At 22.0% G+C, this 23,409-nt stretch overlaps 6 protein-coding genes across 6 annotated transcripts; 5 read left to right on the top strand and 1 right to left on the bottom strand.

The window, feature by feature from the left end:
- Positions 1-1,283: 1,283 nt before the first annotated feature.
- Positions 1,284-2,728, top strand: SRAE_1000092900 (Homeobox domain and Homeodomain-like and Homeodomain, metazoa-containing protein; the record flags this gene model as incomplete). The annotated part of the gene is made up of 2 exons (XM_024647822.1): positions 1,284-1,530; positions 1,872-2,728. 2 exons carry the CDS (start codon positions 1,284-1,286, stop codon positions 2,726-2,728), a joined length of 1,104 nt encoding a protein of 367 aa, XP_024501861.1.
- Positions 2,729-8,632: 5,904 nt separating this feature from the next.
- On the top strand, positions 8,633-9,379 carry SRAE_1000092800 (Isochorismatase-like domain-containing protein; the record flags this gene model as incomplete). The annotated part of the gene is made up of 2 exons (XM_024647821.1): positions 8,633-8,713; positions 8,753-9,379. 2 exons carry the CDS (start codon positions 8,633-8,635, stop codon positions 9,377-9,379), a joined length of 708 nt encoding a protein of 235 aa, XP_024501860.1.
- A 3,448-nt stretch (positions 9,380-12,827) lies between these two features.
- SRAE_1000092700 (Hypothetical protein) lies at positions 12,828-13,661 on the top strand (the record flags this gene model as incomplete). The annotated part of the gene is made up of 3 exons (XM_024647820.1): positions 12,828-12,980; positions 13,018-13,468; positions 13,516-13,661. The coding sequence occupies 3 exons, from the start codon at positions 12,828-12,830 to the stop codon at positions 13,659-13,661; spliced, it is 750 nt and encodes a 249-aa protein (XP_024501859.1).
- Positions 13,662-15,290: 1,629 nt separating this feature from the next.
- Positions 15,291-18,458, top strand: SRAE_1000092600 (RNA polymerase-associated protein Ctr9 homolog; the record flags this gene model as incomplete). The annotated part of the gene is made up of 2 exons (XM_024647818.1): positions 15,291-15,347; positions 15,387-18,458. 2 exons carry the CDS (start codon positions 15,291-15,293, stop codon positions 18,456-18,458), a joined length of 3,129 nt encoding a protein of 1,042 aa, XP_024501858.1.
- Positions 18,459-18,646: 188 nt separating this feature from the next.
- On the top strand, positions 18,647-19,903 carry SRAE_1000092500 (Hypothetical protein; the record flags this gene model as incomplete). The annotated part of the gene is made up of 2 exons (XM_024647817.1): positions 18,647-18,847; positions 18,890-19,903. The coding sequence occupies 2 exons, from the start codon at positions 18,647-18,649 to the stop codon at positions 19,901-19,903; spliced, it is 1,215 nt and encodes a 404-aa protein (XP_024501857.1).
- Positions 19,904-20,259: 356 nt separating this feature from the next.
- On the bottom strand, positions 20,260-22,637 carry SRAE_1000092400 (Hypothetical protein; the record flags this gene model as incomplete). The annotated part of the gene is made up of 4 exons (XM_024647816.1): positions 20,260-21,826; positions 21,868-22,123; positions 22,171-22,452; positions 22,499-22,637. 4 exons carry the CDS (start codon positions 22,635-22,637, stop codon positions 20,260-20,262), a joined length of 2,244 nt encoding a protein of 747 aa, XP_024501856.1.
- Between the last annotated feature and the right edge of the window lie 772 nt (positions 22,638-23,409).

Raw genomic sequence — 23,409 nt, 5'->3', positions numbered from 1 at the left:
TCGTTGGGATGATAGCGTAAAAAATTTTTTGATAATTTTATAATACTAAAGACAAAATCATTGTTGATAAAAAGAGTGGATAATTTAAAAATTATAACAAAATATTCAATGGACATAATGTTTTTATTTGTTGTGAAAATAATATTATATTTTTCTCTAAGTTATAAAAATTTATTTCTTCAAGAGTTAATATTATAAACTTCCTTTTATAACAATTTCCTGTAATTATAAAAGAGATTTAATATTTTAAGGTAGATTGTAACCCTGTTTGATCTTGTATAATCTCCCTAAGCTTAATTAGATTAATATTATTATTTTCCTGTCTTCACACATAAGATGTTATGTATTTAGAGAAATTTCTTGATACATAATTATTGGAAAAAGACAATATTATAACAATAACAATAATAAAAAAAAAAATTATTCACACCCATTTTGATGGAGCCTTTTATTTTGGCATAAAATGTTTTTAAAATCATTTTCTTGACAATTAATTTAAAACTCACACCCATACTCATTATCTATTTTGTCTCCTCATCCATCCACAATCTACTTCTAGCATGTAACTTTTATTCAAGGCCATCCCTCTTTAATATTATATATATATATATATATATATTTCTAATATGCTTCAATTACCATAGAATGTAACTTCAAACCATCCCGCCTACTTATAACAATAATAATATTATACACCTCTCTCGTTGAATATTTATCTTATTCCTCATATTATACTTATTCATATAAATATTGTACAATAAAATTAACCAATAGTGTGATAGATAGATAGAACGATTTTATTGCTTCAATTAACTTCTGTTTTAGTATTATTAAAAGAAGGCAGTCAATTTAATGTTCATTTATTTATTTCTTTGAGGTTCATTCTTTCAAAAACTTAACTGACATTATAATTTTTATAAAAAAAATTTTTTTTTTATTATTTTTTATTTTTTACTTTAACATATACTATACATATACATATATATATATACATATGTATTTATTAATACTTTTATAGTGAACCTTAAACTATTCTCTTTTGGGATGTATTTATATATTAATAATTTAATCAAAAACAAAGTATTTATTTTGACAAAGAGTTTAACTTTTTTTTTTGTATTCTTTAATATTCATAGCCATCAATTTAAAAATACTACCTCTACTGTTATATAATAATATTTTTATATTATTTTCTATATATATTTATTATTTACTATATATTAAATATCATTTTATTAATTTATTTTAAATATTTTCAGTCATTATTATTTTTGATTGATAAGATGATAGATCCTAAAAGTTTATTTCTTAATCCATTTATATGTGCTGATCCAAATGCTTTAAATATATTACAAAATTCATTAAATAATTCACATAAATTATCAAGTAATTCAAATACCAGTGGTGGAAATTCTTTTAGAATATTAGATATACTAGAACCAAACTCTTCAAATGGAGGAATGTCTAAATTATTATTTAATAATCAAATCAACCAACAATTTAATTCTCCATCATCATTATCTAATAAAGGTAAGAATTTAAATTAAATATATTTTATAATAAAAAGTAAAATTTTGTCACAAAATTTTTACCTTTTGTTATGATAAATCATCAATAGGTTTTTTCTTTTAACTCATTATGACCTATAATATTAAAGCGACTTCTAATTAATTACCTTAAATTGATAATTGTTATTAGTAAATGAAATTATCTATTGTTTTTTTTTTGATAAACATTCTTTTGATGAGTTAACTGATCCGTAACAATGAGAAGAGGTAATTAATTAAAATAATTATAAATAAATAAAAATTTTTTTATTACTATAAAAAGTAATTACTATCTTTATTATTTAATTTAATTTTAAATTTTAGATATTTTATTATCTTGTCCAAAAGATTTAGATAGAGAAAGTATATCTATTGATAGATCTCCAACCCGTTCCCCAAGTTCTTTACGCTCTAATAGTCCATCACAAACAGATTCTGGAAATAATTCTTTTACATCTAGTAAAAAATGTCGGAAAGCAAGAACTATATTTACAGATAAACAATTACAAGAACTTGAAAATACTTTTGAAAAACAAAAATATCTTTCAGTTCAAGATCGTATGGATTTAGCACAAAGGATGGGTTTAAGTGATACACAAGTAAAAACATGGTATCAAAATAGGAGAACAAAATGGAAGAGGCAAGCTTCTGTTGGGATGGAGTTATTGAATGAGGCAAGTAATGTTGCTGCTGTTCAAAATTTAATAAGAACAAATCCTTATTGGGCTAATTATTTTGCCAATCACCAAATGATGGCACTAGCAACAGGAGGTAGTAATAATAATAATGGAGGTACAAAACTTATTGGAAATAATGGATTACCATCAAATAATACTGGTTTTATAAGAGCTCCAACAATATTAGGAACTCCTGGTATTGGGAGTACAGGAAATTTTTTAAATTTTTCAAATCCATCATTTATTGGTGAACAGGGATTGTCATGTGGAGGTAATGGTGGATTACCAAATTTACCAATATTCTTTCAAATGCCAGGATCATTTGGAAATGTTGATATTAGTAGTTCTATTATTAATTCAAATACAGCATCTATTGTTAGTACAAATAATTCAACAACCTCCGAAGAAACATCTCCAATAAAAGATAAAATTAATGGTGAGAAGGATAATGAAGAAAAGGAGGAAAAAAAAAATAAAGAGGAAGGTTCTGATGAATCATCATAAAGTATAAGAAATACTTTTTTTTTTCCTAAACCAGTGCTTCATCAATTATTTTACAAACCTTTTCATAAAGGATATTAAATATTCAAACATGTAAATCAATGGCATAAATACCTAATATTTATAAATATACAGAAAAAAAAAGAAGAAGAAATATTTTATATATATATATTTGCCAGAGATTATCCCTTTCATAAAAAAATTTTTTTTTGTCAAATTAATTTTAATATATATATTTCTTTTTATTTAAAGTATAATATATATTTAATTAAATGAAAGGGAAAACAAGATATTTAAAAAAAAAAGAAAATAAGTTTGATCTTGATTAAAATGTTAATCTCATTAATTTTATTATATTCACCTTTTATTGTTACATCATTCATTCTTTTATATGTACCTATCATTAATAAAAAGAAATTTAATATTTTCAAACACCTGACAACTTATGGAAAAAAATATTTTATATTGTATAAAACTTTTTTTTTAATTAATTACATAATTCACCTTTAAAATAACTTTTTAAATGTTCATATTTTTTTTTTTACTCAACAACAGTTGGTAGATCATTTATCCTTTTCTTGTTATTTATACCATCTTTTTACTATATATAGATAATTTATAATGGTTTTTATAAAATGCCATGACACTTAATAATATAGTATTGTAGTGTTAAATGTGTGATTTGCCATTTCTAATTTAACTATTAATTTTTATAATGAAAAGTAGAAAGGAAGTATAAAAATAAACCATATGTCAACAGAGGGATTGTTTTTTTTTAACACATATATATTATTATCTTTCATTAATATCAAGTGGTGTTAAATTATTTTTATTAATAAAAGTAATGGATTTTTTTTTTCTCAAAAGTTTTTTTTTTTTATTTATTTATTATTTTTAGTATTATAAAAAGTAGATTTCTTAAAATTTAAGGGATCTCTTTTTTAATATTTTAATGGAGTAAAAATAGACAAAGTGTTTGTTGTTAAAAATATTATTTCAATAAAAAAGAGTTAGATAAAAATCTTTTATTAATGTTAAGTAATATTTTATGTTAAATTACAGTTTTGTTTAAATTAAATTTCGCCTCAATATAGATATTATATGGTATACCCAATCTACATAATAAATGAAGCACTTTAGAGTTGTTAAAGTAATTTGTTAATATTGTCATTAAAAAGAATTTTACTATTGTTTATATGGGTTTATTTAAGAGGAAGTATCTTAAGATACATATTACACAAGAACCATTTAATATGATTTCCGTGTAAAGAGCTGTTGATATGTGTTATAGAGTTGATTAACTTAATTTGCCGTTTCCTATCATTTTCAAATTTTGTTTCTTATTAACATGAAAATAGATAGATTGTTATAGAGGGAAAGTTATTATATCTATTGTAAATTGATATAATATTTTTATATTTCCTATTTATTAACATTGTCTCTTTTTATTTTTATTTTATTACTATGAATAAATAAAAAGAATTTTTAATTTTTTGTCATTCAATCATTAGAAAAGTTGAAAGTGAGATAATTAATTAAGTCAATTCTGGAGTAACTAAATTAACAATTGCGTGTTAGTTGTTAAAATTTTGTCCTCCTTATTGTCTACAATTATCAGTAACATATAATTTTAACCAACTTGTCATGATACAATTAAACAATAGATATAATATATATATATATATCTTGAAACAACTAATTATCTGGTAAATAAAGTTCAAAGTTGTAAAATATGTTTATGTCTTTTTTGAGAAAATAGTAATTGAGATAATAGGGATTTATATTATCTCAACATTGTATCAAGAATCACATATTATTAATATGTTGCAATATTTAAACTCTAACAACAGGTGTCATTATATACATTTACAGTTAGTTAGATACGTTAATGAGAAAAATAGTGATGTTGCAATATTAGTTAGAAACCAAAAATTTCGGTCATGTTTTGTTATTTGATAGGAGGAAACTAATTATATTGCGCAAAAAAAATAAAAAGTTGTCAATTAAATAATTATTATTTCATTTGTGTGGAGTGACCTTGTCAAAATAAACATTAACTTAAGCTAACACTAAACTATACATTGTTTCTTTTAACGAATCATTTCTCTTCTTCTTTTTCTTCTAATTGCTTTCTATTTCTTTTTTTTCTTTTTTTTTTGATACAATTTGATCTACACTGACAGGTGATGATCTCTTTTTTTTTTAATGAGTTAAATAAAGAAATTTGACTAAGTAAAACTTTACAGGTGTGAATTATTAACGTTCCATTTGAAGAACATTACTTATATCGGCTTTTTATTAATAAGATTTAAAGATAATATTAAAAATTTTTATTGTTAATTAGAATAAATAATATGGAGCCAGGTAGATTATAGCTGTTTTTAAAACAAAAAAATTAAAAAAAAAGGAAATGTTATTAAGAGGATAATATATGTATAAAGATATCATATCTTGTTATAGTGATCATTTAGATTATAATTAATACTTTTTGATTGACACCTGAACTTGAGGTTTTAAATAAAGTAATTGACAAAACTCCATATTCTTTTATTAATTGAATAGACTAACAATTGTTATTTTTGGATAATCTTTTTATCCACACATTTACTTTTACCACATGCCTAAATGGTAAGTTTTTACAATTGAAAGAATAATGGCAATATAATATCAATTACCTCTTTAACAAGGAATAATTAGTTTAATACCATACAATCCAATAACATATATTTATTTATATTTAGTTAATAAGCAATGAATTAACTCTTGAAGGGTATTAACTTCATGTAATACTTTATTAGGGGGATATTTATCTTGAAATGATCTCATACAATAACATATAAACTCTTATAATATAATTACCAATATTAAAAATGTGATAATGATGGATTAAGAAAAATAAAATCTTTTAATCCAATTGACATTTATTTAAATATCTAATCATAACTTGAAGTATCTTTTATATTTTTTTTTTAACATTAACTTTTCTGTCATTAACATTAATATCTTTTACAATTAATTTAAAAATACACATATTAGCAAGCTGTTCCTATTTGATCACGCAATTTCGGTATATATATATTAATATATATATATATTAGAAACTAATAAAAACAATAAATAAAATCATATACACTTTATAAGACAATTATAAAAGATATGATATATACATATTGTATCTTAATAATAAGTATTAAGATAAAAGAAAAACAGCGAAGGTTACATTTTAATTTTAAACACCAAAAATTTTATAATAATTTTAATATGTAATATTAATAATTATTATTATATATATATATTTACAAAATAATCTTTAATATATTGAAGAAAAGATATAAAATAAATGATCATTATAAAACATCATGTCAATTTATTATTAATTATAGTCATTACTATACCTTTTTATAAAAAGAAATAATTATCATTTTGTTTTACCTTGTATATTTACACCTCATTAGAAATAATTAATTATCTCAAATACTCTTCTTATAATCTTTTTTTTTTATTTTATATTATTAAGATGAAAGAAAAAATTTCCGATTATTTAAGTTATCATATTTAAATGACAAAAGAATTCACTAATAGTAGAATAATTAAAAATTTTTATATTTCAATAAAAATTATTTTCTTTTTTTTAACAAAATATAAGAATAAATTATATTTTATCAAGATATATTTTTAAAAGAAATGTTTCAATTTATATATCCACTTCAAATTACAGTATCTAAAAAAAGACAATAATATATATATACATATATAAATTAAACACCTATATTAACAAAAGACACTGATTTAAAAAGAGATAATTTTCAATGAATCCACTTGAAAAGAAGTAAAGAATTTACAATTAAGTAAAAATCTTTCTCTTTCTTTTTTCTTCCAAAAATATAATAATTGCCTTATAAATAATATTAATTACAAGAAAAGTTATTAAATATCAATTGTACTATAATATCCAAATATAATTTCTCATTTAAACAAAATAAAAACCTGACAAATTATAATTTCTTAAAATATAAATCCTTCTTTTACTAAATTATAATAATAACTTTTAACAAAAATTATATACTTACTTTTTATAAAAATTTTTTTTTTATTTAAATTTTTATACAATTTATTAAGATATATTATTTTATTTTAACAATGGGGTTTGAAAAATGATACAACTTTATGAAATATATTATTAATTTTTACTATTAAAATACTTTAAATTTTTCATATTAAAATAACAAAAAAGGGAAGTATTATGTTATTAAGTTATGTGGTAATATATCCTTTTGTATTATCATAATTATTTTTTCTTTCAAAAATTTATCTTTTATTTTGAAAAGAAATAATTATTAGGATAAAAGTTTATTTGAATTTGATATAAATATTGTTATTTGGGTATAAATTTTTTAATACTAATAAAAGTTTATCTCTTTTTTGTAATAATATTTTCAATTAATTAATCAAAATTTTACCAAAACTGAAGTTTTAAAAAGATAATACTTAAAATATGGTTATATTAAACAAATTAATATTAATAAAGTTTATTCTTTCAAGGTATCTTACAAAAAATTAAAATTTGAATCTATTGTATTATTGCAAAAATCACTTCATATAACTTAAAATTAGTACTTCAAGAAAATCAATTTATTTACTCTTACTGTTAGTAAAAATTTTTCATTCAAAAAATCTTTTCAAATACAAAAATAAGTGGTTTTAAAAATTTTGATTTTTGATTTTTAAATAAAATAAAATATTGTTATTAACAATTAATAAATATATTTGAGAAATTTGATACCTTTTCAATGTTGAACTTTTCCCAAACAAAGTTTGTTTATAAAATAATTCTAAAAAGATACCAAGCAATGATAATATAACAACAAAAAAAAATTTGTTCTCAATAATTGCTTTATTTACAAACTAAAAAAAATATCAATGAAATTCAAAACTATTGTTATAATTTTAAAAAAAGCTATTTTTAAATAGATAAAACATAATTTATTGTTATTTGATACTTTTAGAAATCTTTTCTATTGTTTTATCTAAAAAAAAGAAAATTTTCAATATAGGCAAGAATATTATTGAGATAAAAAAATAATTTACAAGTTTTTAAGTTTAAAAAAAAATTATATTTATTAGATTATAAAATTTCTTCATAATATTTTAATTGTATGTTATGTAGTATGCTAACCTACATCTATAAAATATTTTTATCATAAAAAATCTAAAACTTTTTAAAATATTAATAATCTTTCATTGATAAAAATATTTATTTGATAAGTTGTAATGTTTATTTTATTTAAGGTTCCTGTCTCCCAAATTTATATCATAATAAACTATTTTACAACACCTGAAAAAAGCTTATTTTTTCTTAAAAATTTTATTAAATTATAACAAATAAGAAAATCACTTAAAAATATATCCATAAAAATGTTTTTTTTTAATACTTTTTTCATTTAAAAGTTATTTTAAAAAAAAAGTTATTATTTTATATTTACCTTTTAAAGTGGAATAATTTTTATATTATTTGTTAGAAAGAAAAATAAATATTTTTAAGTAAAAATTCACAACAATTAAATGTTTTATTTTTATAAAATAAATGTTAATTTATTTAAAAAATTTTTCGTGATAAGAAAAAGTCTTGGATTTTAAATATTTGCATTTTTAGTATATATATATATCTTTTTGTAGAATGCTAAAAATTTTATTACTTTTTTATTTTTTTTACATAGAAAAAAAATTATTAAAGTATTTTTTTATATAATTTTTTTTTAAGAAAAAATATTTTGTTGCTTTATATATATATAGTATATTTTAAATATTTTATTTGTAAATTAAGAAAAATTTTTATTTCTTTATTTTATATATTTTACCATTATTTTCTTTGGATAATAAAAATAAAAGTTTTTTTTTCTCTGTGTTATGGAGGATATTAATGAAAAGTCTGCTTTAATAGTTGTTGATATGCAAAATGACTTTATTATTGGATCATTATGTATAAAAGTAAGTTGATATTTATTATTTATTTTTTTATTTTCAAAGAATGGTCATGCTAATGAAGATCCTTTAGAGATAGTTGAACCTATAAATAAATTAATAGAAAGTAATTATTTTGATTTGATAATTTTTACAAAAGATTGGCATCCAGATAATCATATATCATTCTATGAAAATATCCATAATTCAGATAGATTATTATCAGAAGAAAATAAAAATCCTAAATGTTTTGATAATGTTTTATTTATAAAACCATTTGAGTATAGGCAAATAATTTTTCCAAAACATTGTGTATCTAATACTTATGGAGCAGAAATTCATTCAGATATTGTTATACCTAAAAATTCTTATTTTGTAAATAAAGGAATAGATACATTTCATGACTCTTTTTCTGGATTTTTTGATAATCATAAAGTTAATAAAACAGAACTTGAAAATATATTAAAAGAAAATAATATAAAGGTTGTCTTTGTGTGTGGTGTTGCATATGAATATTGTGTATCCTCAACAGCAAATGATGCTTCTGATCTTGGTTTTAAAACATATTTAATCAAAGATTGTACCAAAGGATTAGATTTTGATGAAATGAAAAAAGCAAAAGAAAAAATGAATGAACGTGCTGTTATTGAAATTACTTCAAGTGAAATATTTCATCTTAATAATGATTCATAATAAAAGTATTGTATCTTTTAATAAATAAATTTTTTAAAATAAAATATATATATTTTTAGTTAAATGATGTATTATTTATATGTATGTTGCCATCATATTATTTAAAAGAAAAGAAGTGTTTCTTGTAATTATGATTTTACTAAGTTATTAAATATTCATATCAAAATATTTTATCTTATGCTAAATAATATCACTAATATTATATATTCTTAAAGTTAATAAGTTATAAATGTCTAACAAAAAATATCAATGATGTATTTTATTTATAGCATATTTATGGGTGAATAGATTACTTGAAGCAGAGTTGCGTAAATAAAATGTTATAAAAAGTAACAAATTTATTATTGCTTATGAATATTAAATGGTAAAAATAGTATTGCATATATGTTTTTAGTTATGAATAAAAAAATATATTTTGGTTAGTTTAAAATATATAATTTTTTAAAAAGACAAAAAAATTGATAATATTATACAGGTAAAAAATGATTATTTATGTTTTTTCTTCTTTAATAATTATATTAACACTAATAATAAAATTTTAACTTTTCGTTACAAACTTTGCTCCAATTTTTCTTTTAATTATTCCTATACTTTTCTCTTCGGAGCTACTTATTTTGAATCTTTTCATTACTTTCTAAAAACTATTTTATTTCATATTTTCACTTCTTCATATAGGTTTTACTTTCATTTTATAATAATAATTGATTAAAGAAAAAAATAATAAAAAAACTAAGGAAAAATATTTGTTGAAAAATTTTTCATTAAGATTTTTTTAATCAGTAAATTTTGTTTACACATAGAAAAAAAAATTTTATTTTTAATTCTTTTAAATCAATATGATACAAATAAAAAAAACTAAAAAATTTATTCTAATTTCTTACTGATTAACAAAATACTTGAAATAGATTACAATGTAATCGAAAAAAGTTGCTCATTTTATTATCAAAAAAATATAGAATACACTTTTTGAGGGATATTTTTTTATATTTACATATACAAAAGCAATATTTAATTAGATAAAATTTTTGAATTAAAATTATGACTATTTTTAAAAAAATGAGAATTGATAATGATTTTTTGTTTGTAGAAAAATATTTTAAGTAGATTAATAATAGGCATTTTTTCTCTTTGTGTCTTATTATTTTTTTTATAAAATTAAAAAAGTCATATTTTATACTTTTTATAACTACTAGATTACCTCATATGAAATAGATCACTTTTATTAAAATTTGTGAAGGGCATAATTTAACAAAAAATAAATATTTCTATTAAAAATAACATCCATTAGATTCAATACAATGTTTCTAACGCAAAACTTATTTATTCAATTAGAATAAAGCTTGGGATCTCTGTATCAGATAAAGTTATCAAAAGACAGTATTTATAATTTTATTTGTTTTTGAAAACTTTCTCCTTGAAAAGTTTATCTAAACGCATTAAAAGATAGAAATTTTTTGAAGCAATATTAGGAAAAAAGGAAGCAAGATAGTGTTTCATATTTCATTTCAATCAATTTCTAGTGAAATTTTTTAATTGTAGATAATAGGATTCCAAACTAATTTTCTCTCCAAGTTTCATAAATTTATGATGTAGAAATCTCTAAAAAAAACACTAATCATTTACAAACATAAATTTTTTAGATTTTTTTTTAAGATTTGGCAGCTGTTTTGTGGCTTCATATTCATTTAATCATCAGTCATTTTTTGCCTATAACTTTAGTCTAGAATCCTACCTACATCATTTTTCTTAATTTAATTTAACTATTTAATTCAAGCCTTTAAAAATTATATTTATATGTAATTTAAATATAAAATATATTTTGGATATATTTTTGCAAAAAATTACTTAAATATTTTTAAATAAGATACTTGCACTTAAAAATTTAACTGAAAATGCATGTTATATGAGACAATTCAATATTTTTTCATCATATAAAAATATTTTAAAGTTTTTTTTAAAAAAATAAAAATATTTCTTAACGGCACATTATTAAAAGTTATTTTTTATTTTACTGTGTTTTTTCTAAATGAATATTACAATAAGCAAGAAGGATTTAAAAATAAATATTTGTTTCTTATTCATTTGTTTGAAGTCCTCCAAAATCTTTTCTGTTGTTTGGTAAAAATCATTTGTTAATAGCTTTATAATTACAGAAATTATTTATTTTCTTCTACATTCAATTTCTGTTTTAAAAACTTTTCTGTTAAGAGTAATATTTTAAGAATCAAATTTGTTTCAAAGAATCATTATCTTTATCAATGTACTTATTATTATAATAGTTATATGTTTCACATATAATTTTTTTCATATATATTATTTATGTTATACTATTCCATATACTTTCTTAATAATTGTAGTTATCATAATTTAAAAAATTCAGATTCTTTTATTAATTTTTGATACATTTTCCTTTAAAATCTTTTTAACAAAACTATGTTATTAAATTTAAATAACTTTATTTATAAAAAGTTTAAAAAAATTATATTTCATGACATTATGTCAAAAGTTTTAGTATTTCAAAATGTTATATAAAATATTTCTTTCAAAAATTAAATAATTACATAATCAAAAATTGAAGATATTAATTATTTACAAAATGTATCAAGAAAAATTCATATTATAATTATTGAAATAATTTAATAAAAAACAGTTTTATGAAAATGTTCTCTTTTATATATAATTTTTACCAATAGAAGAACACTTATAAATCACATTATATATTCATCTTATATTTTATATCCAAAAATCAATTTAATTATATACTCTTAAAATGATAATTATTATTAGATGCTGGATAGACTCAATTCAAACATAAGTTCACAAATTTTTCTGCTTTTACTCCTACATTTACCATCAATTGTAGATCGAAGTAAAAAGTAAATTATAACATTTATCTTCCAAAATATAATGTCTATCTAATTTCTTTAACATATGAAATTTGTGAGAATAACAGTATCAAAGTAATGAGTTACAAATGTAAAATTTATTATATAATAGTTAGATGATTATAAAGTGTATAAATTTAGTGATCTCATGTAATCTCTTACCACAATTTTGTTACTTTTGATGTTTCAAGTAAATTAAAAAAATTATTTGTGAAAGAATTGTAAGATAAATCTTTGTTTCCTAAAACGATCAATTAATTTATAAGATTTTAGTAATGGACTTTTCCATTGAAACAGCAACTAAACCTTATTAATAAGTAAAAAAGTCCATAGATCATATAGTATATCAATTGTCTTAGTAATGTTTAAAGTAAAATTATTTTAAAATAGTCTTTTTTTATCATTTTATAATATATATTCTAACATTTTAAATTTAACTCATCATTTAATTTTTATGTATCTTTTGATTATCTATTTTATACATTTATATTTCTTATTTTTTTTATTGGTATAAATTAATTTTTTTTTTAGTTTTATATTATTTTTATTGAAGATATTTGATTATGAATAAAGATAAGGTTACGTCTGAGAAAAAAAATAATATGGTTGCTGAGGAAATTGTTGGTGATATCTGTGCAAGCGGCATGAAATTTTACAAAGTTAAGTGGCGAAAATCATCTAAATCAAGAGTTTCATTGGCAACTAAAGAAGAAATTGTAAGTTTTTAGTTGTTATAATAAATTGTTTTTTTAGCCTCCATCATTGATTAGAAGTTATAACAAAAATTTGACCAAGAAGCCTTCTTTCTCTCAGACCAATGTTGAATATGATAATAATAATGATGGAAACGACGATGATAGCGGCCTTCCGAAAATTATTGCATTATTGCAAACAAGTGGAAATAAAGAACAAATTAAATTTAGAATGTTGTTTGATGATGGTTCTAAAAAATGGTTGTCACCAGAAGATGCCAAGAAATATTCTTTTGCAGAAGACAAACCTATACAAAGTACTGAAGAAACTAAAAAAGACAATTTAAATGTTGAAAGCTCAAAAATTGAGACTCTAAAATTACGAAGAAGTGTTTCAGTAATTAATTCTACAAAAATAAAGGATAAAAAAGAGACTGTTGTACATGGTACAAAACGCAGATATTTACAAAAGGATGAAAGATCTGATACCACCTTAAAACGTCTCCGAGGAGGTAAGTTTTTTTTTTTATTTAAATTTATCTTATTATCTTGTCTATAGGAAAATCTGTTGAAATGTCTTCTGTTCCTATACCCGAAGTCAAAAGAAATATCCGAGCAAAATCATGCGCTGCTCCCCCTATACCACCAGTTGGTCCAACTGTAGTAACCAGAGCCTCGCTTAAAAGAATTAGTCACTTAAACTAATGACGTCTATTTATTCACGTGACTAATAAAGATGCATTATCATAAAAATAATGCTAAAAAAATGTATTTAAGTAAGGTATTTATATACAGATGGAAAGGGGATTTATTTAATTAATTGATCCTTTTTTTTTATTAATTGTTATTTTTTTTAATATAGCATATATATATTGCTATGTCCTTATATTCTTGTTTTTTAAAAGAATAAAGTTGTCTTTGGTTTTTGTGCAACTATGATTTTTATTAGATTAATTAGTGATCACAAGGATATTCTTAATGTTTGGAAAGTAATTTGAATTTAAAAGCATTTTTTGGAGATTAAAAAAAAATATGTTTCTTAGTGAAACCACATTAAGGTAATAAATGTATTGAAAATATATTATAAATAGGCTGAGTTTGTTATCAGAAGTGTCATAGAGAAGATGAAGATACTACTAAGCACCTCCCATATGGTCTAGTGGTTAGGATTCGTGGTTTTCACCCACGCGGCCCGGGTCCGATTCCCGGTATGGGAAATCTTTTGGCTATTCTCCAATACGGTTATTTCTTAATTCTTTCTTTTACTAGAAATTTCTCTTTTTTGAAATAATTTACTATTAAACTAAAGTTATTTTTATTTATTTTTGAATTATACAAAGTTGAAATAGTTTCTTTTGAAGTATCAATTATTTATAGATGTATAATAAATTATCAAGACAATAATTCGGCATCTTATTTTCAATATATATTGTAAAGTAATTTAAATACTTTTATTACTTCTCAGAGAAAAGTTTTAATAGTGAGTTATATATTAATTAATATATTTTAGTTAGTTGAAATAAAATGTTTTACTTATTAAAAGTATGTCAAATATTATAATAACATATTTAAAGTGTAATTAGTTGATTTCACGGACAAGAAAATTTATTGACAAACAGTATAAATGTCAATATAATTTTCGATATGATAAAATCTGCATTCATTCAATGTTGAAATGCGTTTATCTTTTGGGTAAGTAAGATGGGTTTTAATACTGGGAAAGTTTTAACATTTTTATATGGAGACACGGCTCAATGGTCTAGTGGTATGATTCTCGCTTTGGGTGCGAGAGGCCCCGGTTTCGATCACCGGTTGAGCCCATCTTTTTATCTGAATCCTTCAATTAATTATGGAAATAAAAAATTATAATTAATGATTAAAAATTAGTCTTTTTTTTAGCAAATAAAACGATAAACTTTACTAAGAATTTTATTTAAAATAAATGCAAAATTTTTTTATAAGTAATTTCAAAAAAATAATAATTTTGAAATTTCTGAATATACTTGTTATTCTGCTTCATAGCGTATTTATTTCTAAGTAATTTTATCAAGATTTATTTTTTATACAGTAATAACTCAGTAAAGAGTATTTATGAACATTGATTCATTATGTAAATAATATATGCTTAACAATGTGTTTTGTACATAGACTACTGTCAGATTATATTGCACATAAACATAGCTTAATAAAAACTAATTTGATATATTTGGTACTTTTTGTAAAGAAGCTCTGTTCCAAAGAATCGCAAAAAATGATGTTGTAAAAAATACAATTACTTTTTTTACCATTAGAAAATTCCAACAATTTAATTTTGGTTGATTTGATTTGTCAATTATGCTAGAATCGAATATAAATGGTGAAAACTTGATGATTCCTAGACGTTTTGGTGGAGTATGTTTAATATTTTTTGAAAATCTTATTAAATTTTAGGATGCTATTATATACAATATTTCAACATTACCAGAAGTTTCTGTTATTATATCTGAATTAATGGGAGAACATTGTAAAGTAAATATATGGTTTGAATTTGCTTTAGCATATTATCGTCTTAAAAGGTACAACGACTTTCAGAAGATTCTTGAGGAAGGAATAATGTTTGGAAAAGAGGAAAATAAAGGTGAAAATTCAGATTTACTAAAATTACATGATGCCATTACCTCATATCAAATTTTATGTGGTTGTAAGGAGACAGAAAAAACTAAAAGAAGTCAACATTTCTCAAAAGCAATGGAGCATTTGAATCATGGAGACGAAATTTTTAAATATGATGAAAATCATCTTCTCCAACGAGGTTTTTACCTGTTATATGAAGGTCAAAAATTGGATCACGCTGAGGCGCAATTTAAATTTATTACAAATACAAATGAGGGAAATATTCCAGCACTTATAGGTTATGCCTGTGTATTGTATAATAAAAAAGAATACAATAAATCTTTACAATTTTTTAAAAAAGCTCTTAAAATTTGTCCAAAATCACCAACTTATGTTCGTCTTGGAATTGGTTACTGTTTATTAAAATTAGGTTATGTAAAAAAAGCAAGAATAGCTTTTGAAAGAGTACTTGAACTTGAAGAAAATAATAGTTATGCTTTAACAGCTTTAGCTGTAATTAATTTTAGTGAAAATACTTTAGAATCAACTACTGCAGGTGCAAAAAAATTAATAAAATCATGGAAGAATGATAACAATAATGTCTTAACAGCTTTAGAATTATCAGACTTTTTGTTTTTAAGAGAAAATTATGAAAAAAGTGAAAAATATTGTAAAGTTGCTCTAAATTTGTCAGAGTCTCCTGCTTTAAAAAGTAGAAGTCATTATCTTGTTGGTAGATGTCATCATCAAAAAGGTCAAATTGATTTAGCTATAAAGCACTACAATATTGCAATAAGTTTTTCTAAATCTGAATTAATTAATCCATTTTTTGGACTTGGACAATTATATGCAAAAAAGAAAGAATTTGAAAAAGCAATAGAATATTTTGAAAAAATTTTAATTAACATTCCTGATAATCTTAATTTGAAGAAAGCATTAATTATGATGTATATAAGATCACCTGGTAAGGATTCTGATACACAAAACAAACGTATATCTTTAGTCAAACAATATTTTTCTGAATTATTAGTTGGTGAAAATTTGATTGATCCTTTGTTAGTTGTTGAACATGCAAGATTTATTGAAAAAACAAATGTTAGCCTTGCATTAAAAGAAATATCTCGGATAATCTCAATTTATAAAGAGTCGGGTAATAATTTTATACCAATCGAATTACTTAATAATTATGGAGTATATTTATTTAAAAATAATGTATATACCGAAGCAAATACTATTTTTTCTGAATGTTTTTCTAGACTTAAGATGGAACATTTTAAAAAATCTCCTTATATTGATAGTCTTGAATTAACTTTGACATTTAATACTGCTAGAGTAAAAGAAGAATTAGGATATACTGATAAAGCAATTGCATTATATAAACAGCTATTAAAATTAAAACCAAATTATTTTGAAGCAAATATAAGATTAGGAAAAATTGCTGAAAAATGTAGTAATTATAAATTAGCTAGTAATTATTATCAAGAAGTAATTACTCGTGATCCTCATAATATTGAAGCATTATCATCACTTGGATATCTTTATATGAAAAAAAAGAATTTTTTAGAGGCACAAAAAAAATTTGAATCAATTTTAAAATTACCAGAACACAAGAATAATGCTTATGCTTACTTGGCTCTTGGAATAATTTGGTTAGATCAACTTTGTAAACCAAATAGAAATAAAGAAAAAGATAAAGAAAATGTTTCAAGAGCATTTGATATGTTTAATAAAGTTTTAAAACATCATCCTAAAAATGCTTATGCTGGAAATTGTATAGGTGTTTTACTTACATTTATTGGTAATTATGAAGAGGCAAGAGAATGTTTTGCTGAGGTTCGTGAAAATTTATTTAATGATAAAGGTCCTTGGTTAAATTTAGCATATGTTTATGGTATGCTTAAAAATTATCTTAATGCTATTCAAATGTATAAAGCTACTATTGAAAAATTTGGATTAGGTAATGATCCAGATATTTTGATAGCTCTTGGTTGTATGTATTGGAAAAAAGAAGATTACAGTAATGCAATGGAATGTATGATTCAGACTGTCAATATTGATCCTTTAAATTTATATGCTAAGTATAATTTGGCAAAAATTTACACTAAAATTGGTTTAAAAATTATAGAATCATCAAATTATTCTTTATCTGAATTAGATAATTCAATTGATTATTTTAATGAATCTAAAAATATTTTTAATGACATCTATGCTTGTTTAAATAATATTAGTGATTTAAAATTTAAATGGAAGTATTTGAATGTAACACAATTGATTGAGGAAAGTACAATTTGTGAAGATTATCTTATTCAGGCAAATTCAAAAAGACCAGAAATTGTTGAAACTGAAAAAGCTAAAGAAGAAGGTAAAAAGAAACAGAAGGAGATTATTTTAAAGTTAGAGGAAGAAAAGGTAGCACAAATGAAGCTTAAAGAAAGTAAGGAATTCGAAAGACAAAATCGACTTCGTGATCTTCGTAATGAATTTCTCAATATGAATAAGGATGCACTTAAAGTTTCTGTTGTTGAAGATAAGAAAAAACCTAGTAGTAAGAAAGAAAGTGACAAAAAAAAGAAGACTGATGATTTAGATTTATTTATTGTATCTGATGAAGAATATGAGAGAAAAAATGATAAGAAAAAACAAAGAAGAAAAAAAAAGATAAATCGTATAAGGCAAATAGTATCTGATGAGGAAGAGAGTAATGATCTTAAGAAACAAGAAGATGATACAGGAAAGGAAAGTTTTATTTCTAATGACGATATAAATACTGATAACAAGATATGTTTTTCTACTTTAGAGAACGAAACAAATGAAAATTATAAAGATGAAGAATTTTCTTCTTCATCTCTTTCTACATCTGGTGTATTTGGACCTAACACTGATGATTCATCAAATTCTTTGTCAAATTAATTTATTTTACTTTAATATTCATTGTTTATTTATTTGTGTTTTTAATATATTATAATATTTTATTAAAAAGAAAACAATTTTTTATCTTAATAAATAAAAATTTAAATATTCATTTAAAATTTAAACATTTTATTTATATATATATATGGATTAATTAATGGTATCAAATTATTACTTTTTACTTACAAATGATTGACCAAAAAATTGTTTTATTGTTACTAATTGGTAAAATATTTGTAAATGGAGAAAATGATACATCTGATGATGAATTTGATAAACTTTTTGAAGGCCTAAGTTTATCTGATCAGCTAGGAAATTTACATAACTTGACTGATTTTAATAAAGTAAAATACAATGGATTCATAGAAAATTGTTTAGAATATGATCCAGTAAGGTTAACAAAAACATTCTATTATACTTTTTTTTTATAGATTTCAATTGATATATCTGTTAATTATTTAAAAATATACTTTTTTGTTGATGAATATATTCAATCACGTAAATATTATTATCAAATAAAATGTTACTTAAGAAATCTGATTACAACAAAAAAATTAGTAATTTCAGAAATCAAACAAGAAACAAATAAATATATTACTAATATTAATGATTGTGAATTTATAAAAAAAATTGTTGGTAAAAGTGCTAGAAATGAAATATATTTTATAATTTTTGGTGAACCAAAAGAATGTAAAAATTTTGTTGGTATAGGAACTTTTGTTATGCTTAACCCAATAAAACATGGAAGACCTTTTCCTATAAAAAATGATTATTTTTTAAATTTTAAAAAATCTATTATAAATAGTGTACATTCCTTTTTTAAAAATACTTCATTCTTTCGGAAATCATCAGATAAATATGATTTAGAAAATTGTTTTTTATTTTCATGTCAAAAAAAGGATAATTCTATAAATTTTACAGATTACGATCATAATCAGAATGAGAAATACAATAATGGAATATTGGTAAAAGATTTTGAAGAAAATTATGTTTCTATTGGTATAACATCACAATTTACTCAAATATATGAAGTTATCCATATTATGAGAGATGAAAATGAAGAGTGGTTAAATGAAAATAGTACAATATCTTTTTTAAAATTTTTAATTATTTTTACAATTTCTAATTATAAACATAATATAGAAATTATTAGTGAAAAATCATCAGAAGGTACTTTAAAAGATTTGACAGGTATTAATGATTCAAATGAATATATATCATGGATTGCAAGTAATGCCATGTCACTGATACCAATAACATTAATTATAGGAATTGGTATTAGTTGTATTATATTTTTTGTACAGAATAAAAGTAATAACATTTATAATGAGGAAAAAAAAGCTGTTTTCAAAAGAGGGATTCATTGTTTACATGAAATTAAAAGAAACATGGTATCAGATAGTGATACAAAAAAAGAAACCGATTCTGAAAGTGTAGAAAATTAGGTCAACATATAGACATAGTATCAATATATATTAATTAGCATTCATGAACATTAAAAAAAATAATATACTTTATAATCTAAATAATTATTCAATAAAACTTTTTTTTATTTATTTAACATTGATAATCCCTCTCATAAATTAGCAATATTTTACTTTTGTAAAAAAAATCACAATTCTTTCGCGTGCAAGTTTTTATTCAATTAAAGTATATGTTATTTACAAATCTTAAAGGCTATTTTCTATACTTTAAATATTAACAATCAATTATATTAACAGTAAATTTCTCCTTTTCGCGAATATAAAAAAAATAAAATTTTACATTTATATACATTTCTATGATTAAAAAAACTATACGTTTATTGAATTTTACAGGTATTTCTATTTCCATCTGATTCTCTGGTTGTGTAAAGAAGAACATTGCTTGAAACCTCTGACAGAAATTCTTCAGCTTTATGGATATTTACTTGATGCTTACGTATTATATCTTCAAATCTAAGACTATTATAAGAGATGTTACTTTCAACGTTATCTAAATCATCATCTGAATCTGATGAATCAGTGAAACGTGAAGCCAATCTATGAAATTCTGGATCTTTCCCGTCAATAATGTTTGCAGATATTTCTAAGAAACATTTTGATATTAAACGTAAACGTTTTCCAATTTCATTATTATCTCTAATAATTCTATGAACCCTTGGTCGAATTGTTATTGAAGTAGTTGTATTACTGTATGAAAAACTAGATAAATTATTACACGTTGAACCACCCATAGAATTTACCGTTCCTTTGTAATGACCTTTTCCAATTATGGGAGAATTAAGAAGAGCATGTGATTGTGATCCACCAAAACCAGAACTACTAGAAGGTGAATATATTGAGGGAAGATTACTTTTTGATAAAAATGTTTGTTGAGAAGAAGACTTATCATCTTTAGACATAATAATATTACTATTACTTTTTGATGATGTAACATGATTATCATCGCAATCATTTAATGCCAAAAAACTTCTATCATCATACTCATCATCATCAATTGGTGATTTTAATAAACGATATACATTTAACTCTTCTTTTAACTTCAATATTTCTTCCTCCTTTTCAATGAGTTTAGCTGTCAATTCTGTATTTTGATTCTCTAAATATATTTCTCTATCATCATTAGAATTTAATTTTCTATCTTCTAATGTAGAAATACTGGATAATTTCTCTTTTAAAGAATTTATTTCTTTTTCATAATTTTTTTTAATTTCATTTATATCTTCAATATTTTCTTGTTCCTTATTTTCATTGGTAAGTGTAGCATCTTTATAAAAACGATACTCCTTTTCCAATCTATTAAACTTTTCTGTTATTAATTTTAATTTGTGTCTAATATTTTCCGTCTCAAGCTGCATTTTATCTGTCTCCTCAGCAAATTCACATTGTTGTTTCTGTAGTTTATTTTCTAATTTCTTTACTTTTTCCTTTAAACGATCAGCTTCATTTTTTTTATCCATTAAGATTGAGATTAACGTTTGCTGAGTCTCTGACTGAATATTAGATTGCATCTGTATAGATGTTGAGGTACTTATTTTACGTTGAATATCCCGTAATGATTCTTCAAGTTCATCTATTCTTTGACAACTACGAGCTGTTGAAAGTGTTCTCCTGGGATTTCTATCAATAAATACATCTTCATGTAAATATTTTGGACTGTTATAATTATTTCTGGGCATATTTGATGTACTTCTTATTGGTGTTGATGCATAATGTGATGGAATGTATGATGATCCCACACTAATTCTTCCACTTCGTTGTGGGGAATATGAGTCAATACAGTTAGAACTTCTTGCAAATTTACTTTCTATTTCATTATAATGTGAACGTTCACTATATTTATTATATTTTTCTCGGCAGAGAGGGCTTGACATGTTTGATGTAAATCTAGAAAAAATTAACATTTTTTTTTAAAAATTAATACTTACTCAGATGTTGATAAAAATGGTTCATTTCGTTTAACTACTACTTCTGTATATATTCCTGATTTATTATCATAAAGTTGATCTATTTCATGTTCAATGGCATTTTTTGATTGTTTAGGATAATTTGAAAGTTGACCAAAACTTCGAGTTTTTGCTGTTTTATGAGGAATAGATGGACGATAGTTAATATTTGATGGTCCATCCAAAGAAAGTCTCTCCATTTCCTTACAATTTTTAACACATTCATCATCTACCAAACCTAAATATTTTTTTAAATTTTTTTATATTAAAAAAAATAGCACTTACCCGTTAACTGATCTGCACTTCCGATATATGGATTATTTCTTCTCATTGATCCAACATATCTGAGATTATTAGTATATCCAACCCCTAATACTTTATCCTGATTTAATAAAGCATATCTGACATTATCTGCGTTCGGTATTTGTCCAACTGTTGGAAATTCTTTAGTTGGTGTATTATGAACACTTTGGTAATTAGAAACATCAACCAGATTTTTTTGACTAACAAATGTATCATGAGATTCATTAGTGGTTAATTCATTCCTATACTCGACTCCATCAGAACCTATACTATATATATTTCAAAAAAAAAAAATTAAAAATAAACGCACCAGGTAATAGTCTCGTTTCTCGGAAACTTAAATTCGAACTATTTCTTACAGACTTTGTTCTAGAAATTTTTGTACTTGATCTACGGCATCCATTAATATTACTATTTGATGACCAAAGTTTTTTTATTTTTTCAAACATATTTAAATTAATTGTTATATAAAATTTTCATGAAAACAATAATCTTTTTAGTTATAAAAATTCAGGCGGTGTTCCAAAATTTGGTATAAAACTAAAAAGAATTGATAATGTACTGTTATAACATATATATTATAAATATAAATAAATGTAATACAAAATTAATTCGTTTTATCAATAGTTTGTCATCAGAAAAGAAACTATGAAACTTGTTGTTACAACATATTACAAATAAAAATTAAATGTAATACAAAGTTAATTCGTTCTATTAATAGTTTGTCATCGGAAAAGAAACTATGGGAACTTATGATTGTTTAACAAATTTGTGGGACCACCAAAAGAACAATTGTATTTTAAAATTTGAATTACGTTAATAGTCTGATAATAAAAAAAAGACATCATGAGTTCTTTTTGTTTGTAGGTCAAATTTCATATTAGTACAAAAATAGTATATTTATTTTTGCATTTTATTTCGTTAGTTTCTTAAAGAATTGACAATACTTTATCTCACCAATAAATTGTGTTTTTTTTTTTGAAATGAAAAACAAAAAGGTGATGGTACAACAATGATAGTAAAAATAGTCTGTATAAAAATTAATGGAGATTTGTGTATTCATTCTCTTTTTCTGTTATTTTATATTCATACTAAATTTTTATATTGTGATTTGATATATTCCTATTTTTAGTTTTGACAGTACTTTTTTTTTAGGTAAAAATATATTAATAAATTTTTATCTATTTATAATATGTTAATTTTTAGTTAAAATTTTCAATC

Source organism: Strongyloides ratti (genome assembly GCF_001040885.1).
Source record: "Strongyloides ratti genome assembly S_ratti_ED321, chromosome : 1".
NCBI lineage: Eukaryota > Metazoa > Nematoda > Chromadorea > Rhabditida > Strongyloididae > Strongyloides > Strongyloides ratti.
Note: the sequence above shows the minus strand (reverse complement) of the source record. Positions and strands in the feature narration are given on the sequence as shown.